The following is a 16,397-nucleotide window of genomic DNA, read 5'->3' on the forward strand; positions in this document are numbered from 1 at the left end:
AAGAAAGGGTGAGAGCTGCCATCACTGCCAGCCCCTGGGAGGGCTCTCAGTCTCAGAAAACATCACTGCAGGGTAATGATGGCAAATTAACAAAGCCCTTCCAGAAGCATGTTGCTGTCCCACAAAAACCTGCAGCCACTGAACAAATTCTCTCAGAGGAGGAGCTCTCCTCACTTGGTATCTAAAGCAAGAACACCAAACATCCCAGCTGCTGGGATTTATCAGCAGCAAGGGGTTTTTGGAAGGCTGCAGAGGTCATGCTAGATACAAATAGCAGCTGTGGATGGGAGCTAACGTTGGGGAAGAAAACTAGGAGTGCTCTGGGAGGAATCCCAAGACAGCAGCACCATCTGAGCAGAAGAAAAAGAACGTGCTGGGCAAGGCACAGGGGAAGAACTCTTTACAGCAGCCACTGTAGTTTGGCAGGGACTGTTTTAAGCACCTAATGCTCATTTTCAAGGAATCCCTGTGAACAAGAGCTCATCCAAATGATTGGAGGTTTCCATGTCACGTCAGTGAGGGAATTACATGTTCTTAAATAAAAAGCACTTTAGCTCAAGAAGCAAAATGAATATTTCTTGTTTACACGACCTGCAAAATGTAAACACAGTTTAAATGCAACATACCAGGGCAGCAGCCAACACGAAAGCTCAACAGACACATGCTATGGTGAGGACTGATGCAAAGGCCAAAAGCCTCCACAGAAACAGGGCTGGTTTGGGATGCAGAGAGGGACAAGTGCTGCAGAGCAGCACCCCACGTGTGCAGGGGCAGTTGTGGTGTGACTGCTCCTCTCTGGCCATGCACACAGAGGAGTCTGAGGTGACCTTACCAGAGTTTCTTGTCTCCCCTGCAGGATCTGAGCAGTGCAGCTCTCCTCTATGTTTCCACTGACCTCGGCAGGAGTCCATGGATGAATCCAGCAAACTGGGTTAAACTTCAAAACTCTGTGTGTATGATAGCATACCGGCCCCTTGCTGTAATGCTTTTGCAGTTCTGAGGGGTAGGAACATTGCCTTTCCAAGCTAGAACAAACTTTGCAAGAGAAAACTGCAGGAACAGCAGCAGGTATACATTTTGAAAGTGCAGTTCTGTAAATCTCTCTTCTTATTTTAGCTGCCTACTTCACATATTCAATATTGGCTCATTTGGTAGAGAAGACTGAATGATTTACTTGGTAGGCTAAATAAGTAAGTCCAGCTCTTTTTTGTCTCAAACATAAGTTGGTGCCCTTAAAGCAATTCTGTGTAATAGTTTACCTCCCAAATGTTGGAATGGGTTTCTCAAACTAAAAAAGAAGTTCTCCTAGGAGGACAGAATGGTGTGTGTACATGAAGATAGCTAGAACCAGTTCAAATGTTTTCCTAGTTATTTAAAATTAAATGTGACATAGTTAAGAAAACAATCAGATATTTCCAGCACTAGGATATTAACAAGGACAGAAAATAATTATTGTGGTCTGATGTCATCATCAGTGACCTATCAGGAATGATGTCAAAATAGCCTGACAATACTTAATAGAAAATGAAGAAACATTATACATAGGGCCACAGCCTAGGCTTATTGCTGCAATGAAAAATTACAGTTGAATAGCTTATAACTTTATTTTAAAAATCACCATTATGATTTATCCTTATCACTAATATAAATGTTTTAAAATGTATTTGGTTTATAATGACAGCTCTGGTAATTCTCTTGTATTAGAACAATTTGTTTCCGTAAGAAAAGAATCCTTTGAATTAATGAGTTTTAAGATTTTTATGAAAGAGTCAAAATTTTCAATACTAAATTTTTAACTCTATAGTCATGCTAAAAAATTGTATTTTAATAGCCTTATGTAAGCCTATTTAAATAATTACATGCTCTTGTGATTATTAAATGATTTTTCCATTGTACTGCAGAATCAGAGTTTAATATGGACTTCTTATTTTGTACATCCTTGCCACCCCTGAGAGAGAAATGCCATGAAAGCATCCTCACATCAGTCTCCAGGAGCTACTGGGAGTGTCTGACTCTTAGAAACAGATACAGATTTCATTTGTATTTGTCTTTTCATCTGGATTTGTCTTTACAAAACCAAATTTGTGTCAGTCACACGTGGTGCTTTTTCTGAGAGGGTGTGGATGATCCGGCCCACGAACTGGTGGGTAAGGCCAGCAGCAGCTCATCACCTGAAACTGACAGTGACTTTTTTGAGCTGAAGGAAAGTTGCACAATAAGGGTAGGATGGAAAATACTAGTTATGTATTTACCAGAACCTGAAGTGGTAAAGCTGAGCACAGCCTGAGATCTGTTAGGTGAAGCAGGCAGAGACTTGTCCTCCACTTTTCCTTGGGGATGACAGGTCTGGGGTGACTCTGAGTTTGCTGCTCAACTTGGTTTCCTCAGTCTTTGCTTTGACTGGCAGCAGAGAGGGGTGCATGTTTCTGGGAAGCCTGTTATCCTGCCTCCTTCAAGAAAATGCTTCACTCTAGAGGTAGCAGAATGAGTTGTAGGCACAGCAAAACCACAAGCCAAAGGCTGTCAGCCACTGCTGGTTGGCTGGGTTGGTGGAAAGGTAAAAAATTACATATCCTGCATGCAGACCCCAAACCCCAGGACTCACTGCTTCATGGAGCAGGAGGCAAAGCAATTAGCATCGATGACTGGATGTAAAGAGAGGGGAAAATAGAAAAGATTCAGCTGGGAAAGAAGCATGAAGGGAATTTCATGAGCAGAGGGGGCTCCCTGCCACTCACCCCAGGCAAGCAATAGGCTGGCAGCACACTGGAATACTCTCCCTCCATCTCCTTTAATATTAATAATTTCTTGTTGTAGTGAAATCATACCCATTAGCAACCTTGGCAGCCTTTTCCCCTCTTTGTGTGTGACTCCCATTGCTGCCAAGCTTTTGAGACTGAAAGAAGGCACAGTTGAAGCGAAGATGGGCCAAAATTGAATTCAAATAAGCAGCTGCTGCGAAAGAGCTGACCTCCCATTTGCAAAGGTCTAGGCTCCCACCTGTGGTCTTCTCCAGGAACTGTCCTCTGCTGGCCAGGAGAGCCACTGTGTTTTCCATGTTCTCTCATCACATCACACTCCTGCTTTGCTGGAATGTGTATTTGTCCACTGTCTCCACCTTGTTTCACATAGACAAATCCATAGAGACAGGAGGAAAACTGTTTTGTTGCCATCCCATTTTCCACAGATCCAGAGGAGACTGAAGCAGGGCTACCCTGGCCCACTGCATCTCCCACCCACCCTTTGCTGCAGAGCTCTTGCTGAGAGTGATCTCTCTGGTACTGCCTGTGCTTTCAGCTAATGAAGACAGAGGAGAAATCCTGCACAGTGATGCAGGTGCAAGTGAACACACAGACAGAAGAGAGCTCTTGTAGGAAGACAATGTATTTATAAAACACGAGGGAGAATCTGAATATTCCCCAGCTCCAACAGAGAGGTGGCCCAGGAGTCATCTTGAAGGCACAGAGCCACTTTAAGGCAGGTACAAGTCAGATTTTCAACACAAGGCATCTGTATCTAAAAAACAATCAACTTCAGACATTTGCAGGCAATGAGGAGAGATGTTCATGCCGGGCAAACATTAAGACAATGATGAAACAAATAACAATTTTCACATAATACACTTTGCTCAGGTTAAAAGCCAGCCCTTCTTCACTCCCTTGGTGACCTGCAAAGCAAGCCTGAGCACCACACTCCAGTCCTGAATACACAGTCACATTTGTAGGCAGAGCCACCTCACACTTGGTGGCCCAGACTCCCCAGCCTGGTCACATCCTACCCTGGAGAAGGTCTCTGCAGCATTGTCCATCATCTCCCCAGCCACAGAGCTTCCGGAGCAGCTTGCTCCTGGCCTGATGCAAGGAAAATCCTCTGCAACTGACTTCCTCCAGCTGTCCAGGCAGGACACAGCCAGGATGCACATGAAGGCCAGAAACTCTAGCACAGCTTCCTAAAAAGATCCTGGTGACAGAATGTGACCAACTGTTGAGGGGAGTCAGCTTCCTGGCCATGTCCTTTCACTGCATAGCTGAGGGATCTGCTCCTGCTGTGCTTCCTGCTCTCCCCCTCTTTGTGACTCTGTCTGGGGAGAAAAACTGCAGCCTGCTTTGGAAGAGGGGCAGCAGCCTCTGAGTGCAGCCCAGAGCTGCTCCTGCAGGGTTTGCTTCTCACCTGCCACTGAGGTCTCTGAGCACGTGGGCTGGAAGACAGTTTTCATTCCCATGGGCTCTCCAAGCTCCTCCATGGAGGCTGCCAGCTAGTGCCAATTAGTATTAATCACATTTACTACTTGAAGAACATTTGGGATGGCAGCTTTGACAGTGGGCAAACTGGCCATTAGGAAAGTGGACTGAAAACCAGGAACTCCTTACATCTCCACCAAGGAGTGCTCACGAGGTAGTTCTGCTTGCCACTGGCCTGACTTACAAGGTGTGAAGGAAGGAGTACAGTCACAGCTGAAAAATGGGGGCAAAATCCTCAAATTCTGCTGGCAGTGCTGCACTGAGGGGAGCACCCTCCTGTCCAGTCCACTCTTTGCTGGCTGTCCCCTGTGGTGGGGAAGACTCATGGCATTTATGCCAAGTGAGTTACCTTCTGGAGGCACCTAATTCTTGCCAGTGTCCACAGATGGATGCCAGCTGCTAACTTTAGGTGCTGCAGAGCACATCCACAGCCAGCTGTGAAAGCACATGCTACAAATAACTCCTCCTCCCCGTGCCTGACTTCTGGGCTGCCCCCAAATCCAGCAGTTCTCCATGTGCAGAGCGGGCACCATGATATTCCCAGCTGCTGCTGCTAAAGCCTGGCCATGTCCAGGCACTTGCCCTCCCCAGAGCCTCTCCCCATTCCACAGGCATTGCGTGACACAGCCAGCCTGGACAGGCTGTGCAGGCACAGTCCTGGGGCCTGGAAAGCAGCTCACCTACACACTCGAGGAGTTGTGCCTGTGTCTGAGGGAAGCACAGGCTCTAACTTGCACTGGGAGCATGACTGACACTGCACATTCCAGGGAGAAACAGAGCTTATTGCAACATTGCATCACAGGGCTCTGGTCTCACAAACTCCTATAATACTTAAAAAGAAAAAAATGCAAAAAAAGTGTTGACTGTTGTCAGCCTCTTCCCTCTCACACCAACTACCATGATTTAATTTCTTAGTATCTTAGTGGGTAAAGTATTTCCCCTCAAAAGGAAGACTACTCTGGCTTGGGCTGCCTCTTCTGGGATATTCAGTGTCTCTATTCTGGCAAAGGCTCCATGGATTCAGAGACACAGCCATCTCCAGCTACACACTCCACAGCAGAACTTTCTGGTATCTGATTGACATTCTCTAAATCCATCACTCACAAAACCCAGACTGATGCAAACAGATGATCTGACATGATTCCTATCTCACGTGCCAGAACTTGTACATTCAGTTTTCTACTGCAATAGCGGAACCTGATGGACTCGTCAAGCACCACAGACACAGTAATAAATGAATGCCTATTCTGAACTGGCATCTACTCCATCAGCAAAGAGCAAAAAGTCTAGTACCAGCCAGCTTTGCTTGTATTCTGCATACATCCATTACTCCTTCCCAGCAACTCCTCACAGAACTGGGCACCATGAGCACCATCCTATGTCACACTGTCCCCTCAAGCTTGAGCCTTTTTCAGCATGGTATGGGGACACTGAAGCTGCAGACACTGAGTGAGCTGGGATTTCTGGGTTTATACAGTCTTCTAAAATAGTTACAGGGTAAAAAAAAAATCTTGCCTTACATTAACAGGAGTTTTAGGGGACGAGACTTCACTGGAGCATCAGGCCAGCTGTGGGCTCTCTCCACTGATGGATGTTCTTCCATCAGTGACAGCATGGGTTTGCCCATCTTTTTGTTCACTCAACGCTCTTCTGTCCTCACTGTTTGTCACACCCAGTGCATGTGCCAAGACCTGAGGCCACCTCCTCCGTACCAGGCCAGAGCTCCCAGGGCTGCTCCAGAGATGAAGCACCAACAGCTGGGTTGGTTCTCCAACCAAGAAGCCTGCTCTATACTTAAGAGTCAAACTATGACAAGACACAACTGTGAGGCCATAACTTATTAAATTAACTTTTAGATGCTGCGTAGATGTACAGGATTCTGAGAGCAGAAGACTCTGTCTCCTCTTCTGACAAATCACAATACCTCAACTAATAAAATATTGCCACTTCTTCCCTGCTAGGGTTTCCCTGATATTGTTAGGACAAACACATGTCTGTCAGATAAGGCTGCTAAGTTCCTCCTGAGATGCTCTGTTAGCTTCTCTGTATAGCCCCTCCACTACCCTCAGGCAGTGGGTCAATAATTTAGGTGGAATTGTAACATCACCCTTGCCAGCTCACCCAGCTACAGGCAAACATGGCTCCTCTAAGGGAAATGTATTCACAACTCCATCCACAGCCCATAATTTGCTGAACACGAGCACAATTTTTCAAAATTACCAAAGTGAAAAGCACAGAGAAACATCTAAGCATCAGCAGCCTAAAGTGCTTATCAGCTCCTCTGCATCCAGATTTCCTTAAACCAGCACATGGGCATGTGGGTGCAATACAGATCAGATAACTTTGGTCTCCTGTCCAAAATAATGGGTACTGGAGAGATGGCAAAGGAGAGGAAATGGGGACGGTTGTGGCTTCGTTTCTATTTTTCTTTTCCATTCAAGTTTTGAAAGAGAAGCTCCGTCGCTCCAAATAAACCACTCTAGGCTTAGCTGGGATTTGTGTTTGCTTGGTGCAAGACTCAACAGGAAACACAGCACCTCTCCCACTGTACCTTCCACCAGACTGCATGGCAGGAAATTCAAGTGCTTCCCTTGACACCTCTGCCACCCACATCTCCAGCCACATGCGGATCCCACATCTTGCATGCGGCGGCTGACAAGAGAAGCTCCTGCTCCACCAGCCTGATCACCCTTCCCCAGCTGTGCCATGCCATCAGAGGTCTCTGGAGGCAGAGGAAGAGTTTGGGCACTCAGCTGCATGCCCCAGTAAAGTGCACATCTGGATGAGATGGTGGACAGAGATGCCAAACAGCTCTGGGGTTGGAGGCTACGCTGTCTTCAGCTGGCGCCGGTTCCACATGCCCCGCTTGGAGTGAAACCAGTGGAAGAAGTTCCTCAGGGAGAGACGCTCCACTTCCAGCCCAGCCTGCAAGATCCTGGCAGACAGAAGAGCAGACTTAGGGAAAATCTCATCACAAAGATGTTGAGGGACTCAGCTCCAAGAAAACTCTTTTTTAAGTTGTGCTGTTGATAAGAGACTGCAAGCAAATAGGATAGTCCAGAATAGCTCAGGGGCATCCCATAGCCATAAGCAGGAATTTAATGACACTTTCTGAGTGTTTATGCACCCTTGAGTGCAGGACTAGTCAGGAGTGCCTGCATATGCCAAGACAGGAGGAGAGATGGCTGGCAGCACTGGATTGCAGTCAGCTGACAGTAAAGACAGGACAGGGCCCAAACCCTACAACTACAAATCCAGAGGCTCAGGATTTGTGCATCCCTCCTCACAAAATCCTCAGAAATTTTAACTGTACCTCATAATCTTTAAATGCCTCTCCACCATCTGGTCTTCAAGGCTAAATGTTATATGGGAAATGTGAGGGATCACACTGTGCTCTGAGTGCTTGAAGAGGACAAAGTCTGCACAATCACCAGTGCCTGATCTGCAGGAGACCAACCAGCCGTGTGGCTGGAAGGCAGCAGAAAACGGCTCTTCTCTCACTAGTGGCTGCAATGGAGTGTTTTGTGTCTCCTCACCTACTAGGTTTGAGGTCAGGATATGCTCAAAGACTCTCCCTCACTGGCCAAGGTTATGGTAGCAGTGGTCATCTCAACCTCCTTAGAACCCCACTCCCATGGTCATTGGTTCTCCAGGATCTGATGGGCTTCCCCTCCGGAGCACTTGAACAGTGACAGAGGATGCCTACCTGTCGAGGAGCTCCCAGTCCTCTCCTCCCCAGCGGTCCCGAAACTCTTTTGTGTTCATGCCTCCAATTTTGTCCAGGTCAGACTTGTATATGCCCAGGAGACCAAACCCATTCACCTCCCAGTAGCCTGAGGAGAGCACAAAAGAGGCACAGCTTTGTTGGGGTTTTGAACCATTGATGGCTCCAGCAGAGCTGCTGGAGTGAGACTCAAGCTACTTTAGCACAATGTTGACACCAGGGAGTAAACTCAGCACCAAGGCAGAGCCAACCATGCCAACCAGCTTTGGGAATGAGAAAGGCTTGTGCACACACAGCATGGTCTGTCCACAACTTGCTAGCAGAGCCTCTCACATCTCCTGTCTGGCAACACAATTCATGGATAGTCCCAGCTTCCCAGGGTTATCCCTGTGCCTAGATGGCTCAGGATGGCCACCGCTGTCTAAAGGAAATCCTATGTTGTACCACTTTTGTCCCTCCATTTGGCTTGGTTTCCCTCACCCCTGGTCTACCAGCTCTCCTCAGGACAGGCTGTGCTCCCTCAGAAAAGAGAGATATGGACAGACAGGAATAAAGGATGGTTTTTCCAAGGTCCTTAAATCCATAAAGAGCCCTAGAAGACAACCAGGAGAAACACCAGATCAAGGTTTCTGCTGGCTTTTCGATCTCAAATTCCAGGTACCTGACGCTGTTAAGCCCCATCCTATGTCTAACACACACTCACTCTGTGGACTTGGAAGCACCTTAAGCTCCAGACCCTGACAGTGCCAGAGGAACAAATGTGTAGAGGAGGCAGGCACTTCCTTCTTTCCCCATTTCCCAAAGTCTGAGCCCTCTTACCATCAGGCCACTGTGGGGACATCCCACAGTGCAGCCTCATGACCATGGGTGCAAAGGCCATCTTGCCTTCCACGCAGTGCTTCCTGATGGAATCAATGACTCCAGCTGGGAAGTGGATGTGGAGGTCACACAGGAAGACAATGCTGTGCGGGTCCTGGAACCAATTGTACCAGTGGGGAAAAAAAATAGGTTGACTTTCAGTAAGTATTTATTGAGGGGCAGGAAGACAGAAATATGGGAGTCAAAATCTCATTGCTGCATCTGAAACTGCAATCCCAAGGGCTGGCAAAATATCCACTGGGTGATCAATGATGAGTGTGTAATACCATGACTGTGACCTGGCAGAGCCAGGATCACAAAGCTGCTACTGCTGACTTCCCTTCTGTCTGACCAATCCCAGCAGATGGACCAAGAATCAAACAGAGCACAGGCTCCTCAGAATAAAGAGACCCTTACTCTGGAAGGACAGGAAACACACCTACATTTGAACTGGTCTGCTAGGCTATTCCCTTCCCTAAAAACCAGTGTGTTCAGTACCAGAGGCAGTGCCAACACCAGACACACATCACAAACTGCCCTGCCCACCCAAGGCCCCCCAGACTCACCGTTATGAGGTCTATCCCCGCCTGCAGCCCAGCAGAACGCTCAAAATTCCCTGTCAGCTTCAGGTACCGATAGCTGGGGGTCAGAGGGGAAAGGGAATTTCAGTGGCACAGGAGGTACGGCAGGCAGCACCACACAGCACTGGGCCATGGAGCTGCCCTTGCCCCATGCACCCTCTGGAGCAGAGGAAACCTTTGCTGGGGGAGTGCACTGCTCCCTGTCCCAGCCTGCCCAGAGAGTCTTGCCCCTGAACAGAGCCTAGCAAAACTCTTCTCAGCTCTAGCTCAGCTCTGTCCTAGGACTAGACCTGGAAACCCCTGGCATGTAATGGAAATGACCAGCCAAGGCTGTTTCACATCATTCCAGCAAACAGAGGTCTCCACGCTCTCTGTCCCACTTCTCAGAGCCTTCTTATCTTTTCTGTCCTCCCCCTGCCCCACCACTGAGAGACTTGCCTTCTCTTCTCTCTTGCAATCTTGAAAAAAGAGACAAATTCAATAAATTTAGCAGGAAGACTACACCAGGTATTGCCTTACATTTTTCTAACAGTGTTCCATGCGTATATGTGTATGCACATCATAACAAAAACACATTCTTTTGTACATGCAAGGTCTGGATGGACGGTGTCTGTGGTGTTCCAGCTGCAGCAGGCTGGGGCTGGTCAACACACAGAGACTGCCAAATGTGCTGTCTGGAGGCTTATGTGTGTGGGTGGCTTTTTGTCACCAGACAGTAGTCCCACCTGTGCAAGGTAGACCTTTTCAGAGCCTTCTCTACATCCATGTCATCACTGCTGTAGTCTGTGATGATGACACTGAAGTGGGGATCCTTGGTGACTCGGAACAGCTCTTCCATGTCAGAGATGAACTGCAGCACCCAACGTGCCTGGTTCTTCACTGATTGTATTGCAACAGGGAGAGAATCAAAGCAAACTGATTTAAATGGTGGTGGTTTTTTCCCAACATGCAAAGCTTCCTGCCTTCTGTTAAACTTCAACAACCTTTCAGGGATGATGCAATAGGCCCAGGCTGAAAACCTGGTCCACAGAGCCAAGGAATCAGTGTGGGTTCTTCCCCATCATGTGACAGGGGCTTCCTCTGAGCTTACAAGCCACGGTTGCTTGGGCCTTATCATATTTTTGAGGATATTTAACTTGGAGAGAACAGAAATTGGAAGTGACCTATTGTATTTGCAGAGTGCCCTGTGGCAGGAAGGAATGATGAACCTGACTCCATGTTCTCAGAAGGCTAATTTATTACTTTATGACACTATATTATATTAAAGAATACCATACTATACTAAAGAATACAGGAAGGATACTTACACAATGCTAAAAAGATAATAATGAAAACTCGTGACTCTTTCCAGAAAGAGGCTCAACACAGCTTGGCACTGATTGGCCAATGAGTCAAAATAATTCACACCAGAAACCAATGAAACAATCAGGATCTGTGGGTAAACAATCTCCAAACACATTCCACATGTGAACACAACACAGGAGAAGCAAATGAGATAAAAGTTGTTTTCCTTTTTCTCTGAGGCTTCTCAGCTTCCCAGGAGAAAAATCCTGGGCGAAGGGATTTTAACAGACAATGTGAATGTGACATTGACCCAAGTAAGATGGTTGAGACTGGCTCAGACCCACTGTCCATGACTGCCCTTATGAGAACTGCCCACTGTGCCACCCCTCAATGTCCTGGGGAGGCAGATCCCCTTACCTGGCACCACGAAGTGAACCACAGCCTGGTGGTTCCAGGAAAACCCCTGGGGCCAGCACAGCTCTGGCTCATTCGCCGTGGCCATGAGGCGCCGCCGGCGGCCCCACACCAGGTTCCTCATCCTCCTCTCGTCCTCCTCGTGGCTGCTGCTGCCCTGCCAGCCCTGGGCAAAGACGTACTCGGAGAGGCGGACGCGGCGCCGGCCCTGCTCCAGCAGCTCCAGCTCCAGCAGGTAGCGGCTGCCCCGCATGCGGTCCTGCCGCTTCTCCACATTCACGATGCGCTGCAGCTGGAAGCGCCTGCAGGAGACATAGCTGGCGTCGGCACATCCTGGCCCTGGCCCTCCCCCAGCCCTACTGGGCTCCTTCCTTTGGGCCAGCACAAGCCCTTCTGTCCCCAGCTCCCCCCTGCTTTGCTGCACCGCTTCCAAAGTTCCATGGGAATGTTTAGCACCTGTTCCTCCTAAATCCACAAGCGTGTGGGATTAGACTTGGGATTCCGGCCAAGAGAAAAATATTTGGCAAGAGAAATGAAATAAAGGTGACACAGAAACTAATAACAAATGTGTCTGAATGATTGTGTAGGGCTGGTAATAGCGAGTGTACTCAACACCACCTACAATGATTTTGGCACAAGGAGCACGTTTGGGCTGCTGAAACTGGCTCATGACACCTTATCAAACAGGAATATGGAGTGGGACTGAGCAATCATATAATAAAAACTGGCAGGAGCTGTTTGAAAACTGGATGAAATGCCAGGTCATGCCCTTTCAGATCATTGCAAGAGTTTCTGCTATAAACCAGATGCTTGTGAGTTAAAAATCCTGAGAAAATCTTGTGTGTACTGGTCAGTTACACCTGGCTGTGACTGGTGCAACCCTGAAAAAGCAAGTGTGATCTTAATATGTAACATTAGGCCTAGTTCCAGCAGGGATTAGAACCTAATAACATCCATTCCATAAAACATCCAGGATATTGGTCACTTATGTATGGGAAGATTAACACCAACTGAAACCAGAAAAGACTGGTAAAAAAATTATAAAAATTAAGGCCAACCCAACAGAAGGGTCAAGAGTTAGATTGTTTAGCTTACTGAGGCTAGAGGAAGTGTGTCTGTTTGCCAGAAGGGATAGTAAGTCTTGAGAAGAAGAAGAACCATACCAAGACTGTGTAACAACAGAGTACCAGCAAAAGCTGGTACCATTTCTCAGGAAAAATAAGTGTGCCTAAAGTCCAGTGTTTTACACAGATTCCTTGCCTGAAATCTTATTTACCACATCTAGTTCAGCCTCTGATTCTCACCAGTTACTCACATAACAGCTTTTCCCCATGCAGCATGGTAAACCAGCTTTGAGACAGTGCCCCTTGGTTTTCTCACTGCACCTTACCCTTGACTCCTCTGGTTGAGCTTCCTCAGGAAGACACGTGTAACTTCCAGGGCCTCCCTTTCTCTTAGCAGCAAATTTCCTGAGGTGTTGCACTTGAGGTCAATCCAGTCCGTGCGCAGCATATGGAAGTCCAGGTTGTTCATGCTGAAGGTCTGCTCCCAGTTGACTGCCTGGTCAAACACTGGTACGTAATCAAAATCCTCCTCATCTTCCTCCTCTGGCTCCCCATCCACCTCTTCCTCCTCTGCTGCTCCTCCAGACTTGCCCTTCAAAGGAGATGCCACCTGTGCCTCTCCTTCACCCACATCCCCATCGTTGGCCACCTTCTGCTCAGCAATGTAGGACTGCACCTGGCTCAGCCACTGCGGCAGCCCGGGGTGCTGGCTGGGGCTGGCAGCACTCACTGCCTGTCTCCCAGCTTTGCCAGAGACTGGGATTCCTTTCCCAGCTGGCACGGTGCCTGCTGGCTGCAGCCCGTCCTTTGTGGTGCTGAGGTCTCCTCGAGGTCCTACCCTGTTGGGAATTGTCACCCCTGCGTCCCTGGGGTGGCCAAGAGACTGCTGCCTTTGAGACACAGTCCTAGAAGGAGGGATTGTCCTTCTGACAGGCACTCTCCCCTGGATGGCCCTGGCATGCTGTGGAGGGTTCCTGGAGTTGTCTTTGACGCCAGCTTTCATACGGGGTCTCTTCGTTACTGGGTTTCCCTCTAGGCCAGTCAGGCTGAGGCTCTGGTTGGTAGAGGCCAGCGTGGCTGATTTGACACCAGATCTTTTTGTCCTCCTCCTCCTCCGTATCTCCTCTCCTGCATCGTTCCCTGTGACCGAGAGGAGCCGGCGGCGCTCCCGGAGGGAATAGTCCTGGTGGACATTGTCACTGTCCAGCAGGCTGCTGGGGACCTTGTCTGCTGGCCCTGCCCTCCCTGTGCCAGCATGCTCAGGGGCACTGGTGCTCTCCACGTCCTGCTCCTCGTACTGCAGGTCATCCAGGTTCTCCTCCTGGGAGCCTGCAGGATGAATCAAAGTTACACCTCTGGCATCCTCCCATTGCCTTCCCTGCCCTGCCCAGGCACCCACCAGGCACGGGGGCAGCTCCTTCTTGGCTTCTCTCAGTGTGGTCTCTCCTGCTCAGAGGGACAGGGATGCTCTCCCACATGGGATCTGTGCTCAGCCTCCTCAGCACCCTTCACCCACCACTGCCAAACGCTGTGGAGCTGTCTGGCTTTGCCCTCAGCTCTGCAGGGCAGGTGTGACCACAGGCTGCCACACTGCACACCTCTGGCTGTGCTACTCTTGCCCATGTTTTTGCTAGAATTGCCACTCAGCTAAGCTGTGGGCCTGAGAGCTGTCATGTTGTCTACTGCAGCCCACTGGTGAGCTCACAACCTGACCTTAAGGGAAGTAAAAGTGGCAGCAAAAGTCTCCTCCCAGACACAGCAATCTGGCAGGGAAAGGCTGAAACTTCCTTGGCATGGAAAGTCAACAGCTTCCCTCAGCTGGTGCTGCAAGACCACACACAAAAGTGACAGACAAAAGGATCCCCTGGGTTCTGACATCAGGGCCCCTACCTGGCTGCTCTGTCTTTTCTCCAGAGTCCAGGCTCTTCTCTGGCCGATCCATTTTCATGTACTTGTAAAATCCAAATCTGCAGAGAGAAGAGCAAAACACAAGTTTGATGAATGTTACTTGACACTTTCCTGGAAGAAGGCAGAAGATCCTGAGCACAGGGAGGCCACAATCAGCTATGTTACTGCGAAAGTGACCCTCTTTATCCTGCAAAAAAGTCCTCCTGGATGGCTGGGAGCCCTTGCACAGGTGTCTGATTGTTGCACTAGGGAGCAGGCAAGTAGCAGCTCCCTTGTGGGGCCACCACTGGGATCTGGGCACCAGTGAAGATGAGTGACATGCATTTCTTCCCCCAGAGAGAGGCCTGGTGGTGGCCACAGTTTGGCTTTCACAGTGACAGCTATCAGGAGGCTCCAGCCACTTGCAGGCCAAGCTTGCTGAGAATACACTGCCTGATGTAAGAGAACAAACATGCTCTGACTCAGCTACTGGGTTAACAGTGTAAGAAAAGCACTGGCAGGTTCCCCTTGAGACCTAAACATATTTTCACTTAAGTTATCAAAAGAAACTGTAAATGCTTTAATGTTTTGCAAGACTTAAGGGATCTTTAAGAATTAAGAAGTGAGCATGAAATTCCACACCAATTCCAGCCTTCAAGCTTCTCCCCACCCTGCTAGTAAATCCAAATTTACAGCATGCTACCTTTCCAAATAATAAGGGTTTTCCTGGTAGAAGCATTTGTTGTCTTTCTCCATGTGGCTCAGGCGACTGTAATCATTTGGGTAAACAAAGGATAGATGAACCTGTGAAGAAGAGAGAAAGACAAAGTGAAACCCTCATTAATGCCAGACATCAGACACAAGGCGACCCAGACATAGCTGCAGGATAACCAGCAGGAGTTGCTCACTCTTTACCTCTACAGCAGCAGGCTGTGAGAATGGAAGACAGAAGAAAGCATGCTAGGATACATGTATGTATGCATGTGCCTTTTACCCTCTCCCTCAGCATCTGTCCACCTCTCTAACGGTGAGTTTAAGTACTACAACAGAGTGAGAACAAACTGGGAGAGAGGTGGCCAAGTCCTCCTGAAGAGATGTCCGTGGCTTTAGTAATCCACACATACTACAGTCCCCCCCATGGAGAATGAAACCCTCAGCCATTGTGAGACTCCCTGAAAAGGCAGGGCAGCCTTTGGCTAACACGGGGCCTGAGGCCCCATGGCTAATGGGATCTCTTCTTCCTCCTTGTGTATCCCTGGGCAAGAATCAAGTTAAGAAGTCCAACTTACGAACTGGAGCCCCTGGTAGCGCTGCAGAGGAAATCCATTCACCAGGTAGCTGGGCTTGTAGGGGCAGTCCGGCAGGGCCCGGCGCACGCGGGACTTGCTGAGCAGAGGCACTGCAGACAAGGAACACACAGGCAAGGGCTGCAGGAGGAGCCCTGCTGCAGCCACGCACCAGCTTGGCTACTTCTGTCCCTGGGTTCTATTTATCCATGTGAAATATTAAGGAATAAATTAAACAAGCCTTCTTGCACAGCTCGGCTCTTTACATTCCTTTAAGACGCTCACAGAAAAATATGCTTGGGGATGTGGTTTGAGCTGGATACCAAGAAAGAGGAGCTGGCTTTAGTCTGTGCTTTGTCTCCTATAGTGACTGATACTGTAGCCACCCCTCTCTTTTACACCAGGAATAAAAAAGCATGGCCTGGATAACTGCAGTGCAGGAGGACAATCCTTCCCAGCTGTGCTCCTGCACGGCCTGCAGTTACTCCCTCAGCTGCTTTCCAAGCTTACCTTCATAAAGAGTGTCCCGGGGGTCAGGCTTCAACATGTCAGCTGGGTGTACCCTGCTGCCAGTGCTGCCAGCAGCCCAGCTCCTGCCAGTGGCCAGCGTCTGCGGGATGTGCCCAACCTCATCCATCTTCAGAAGAGTCTCATCTGGAGACCAGAGAGAGAACACAAGGGGGAGACAGGGGCTAACTTGCTCCTTGTCCTAAAAAACACCTCTCTCCAGTGCCAGCCCTTTCCAAATGGCATTGCCTCCCTTTCCAAATGGCATTGCATCCCTGGCACCAATGCTGCTTCTGGCACAGGCAAAGGAAAGGCTCTGACCCAGAAAGCTGGAGATAGAGAAGCTGTGGGGTGGGAACACGCCTTTCACTAAAAGCAAACACACACAGTGATGAGGAGTGGATGAAAATGACCTCCTGCCTTGGATACACCACCACTGAACAGGCTCCCTGCTGGCAGGAACTACTGGACACCTCTGTATTATTAAGTTTCTTTTCAAAGGAGATGAAGAGAGATGAATGGGAGGAGAAACCTGAGGGGCAAAGGAAGGA

At 48.9% G+C, this 16,397-nt stretch overlaps 2 protein-coding genes across 2 annotated transcripts in view; one reads left to right on the forward strand and one right to left on the reverse strand.

Moving 5' to 3' along the window:
* The window catches only part of NINJ2 (ninjurin 2), a 43,107-nt gene extending 42,244 nt beyond the window's left edge, over window positions 1-863 (forward strand). The window contains exon 4 of the mRNA XM_014307013.2: window positions 857-863. Within this exon, the coding sequence (XP_014162488.2) occupies window positions 857-863 (7 nt within the window). The remainder of the gene's footprint in view (window positions 1-856) is intronic.
* A 2,503-nt stretch (window positions 864-3,366) lies between these two features.
* B4GALNT3 (beta-1,4-N-acetyl-galactosaminyltransferase 3) overlaps window positions 3,367-16,397 on the reverse strand; it is a 63,490-nt gene continuing 50,459 nt past the window's right edge. The window contains exons 11-21 of the mRNA XM_014307014.2: window positions 15,850-15,993; window positions 15,343-15,452; window positions 14,757-14,857; window positions 14,057-14,133; window positions 12,493-13,495; window positions 11,106-11,404; window positions 10,130-10,283; window positions 9,390-9,462; window positions 8,785-8,938; window positions 7,948-8,074; window positions 3,367-7,176 (exon numbers count right to left, since the gene is read on the reverse strand). Coding sequence (XP_014162489.1) covers window positions 7,068-7,176; window positions 7,948-8,074; window positions 8,785-8,938; window positions 9,390-9,462; window positions 10,130-10,283; window positions 11,106-11,404; window positions 12,493-13,495; window positions 14,057-14,133; window positions 14,757-14,857; window positions 15,343-15,452; window positions 15,850-15,993 — 2,351 coding nt within the window. The 3' untranslated portion in view covers window positions 3,367-7,067. The remainder of the gene's footprint in view (window positions 7,177-7,947; window positions 8,075-8,784; window positions 8,939-9,389; window positions 9,463-10,129; window positions 10,284-11,105; window positions 11,405-12,492; window positions 13,496-14,056; window positions 14,134-14,756; window positions 14,858-15,342; window positions 15,453-15,849; window positions 15,994-16,397) is intronic.

Source organism: Geospiza fortis, unplaced genomic scaffold, assembly GCF_000277835.1.
Source record: "Geospiza fortis unplaced genomic scaffold, GeoFor_1.0 scaffold10, whole genome shotgun sequence".
Taxonomy (NCBI): Eukaryota; Metazoa; Chordata; class Aves; order Passeriformes; family Thraupidae; genus Geospiza; species Geospiza fortis.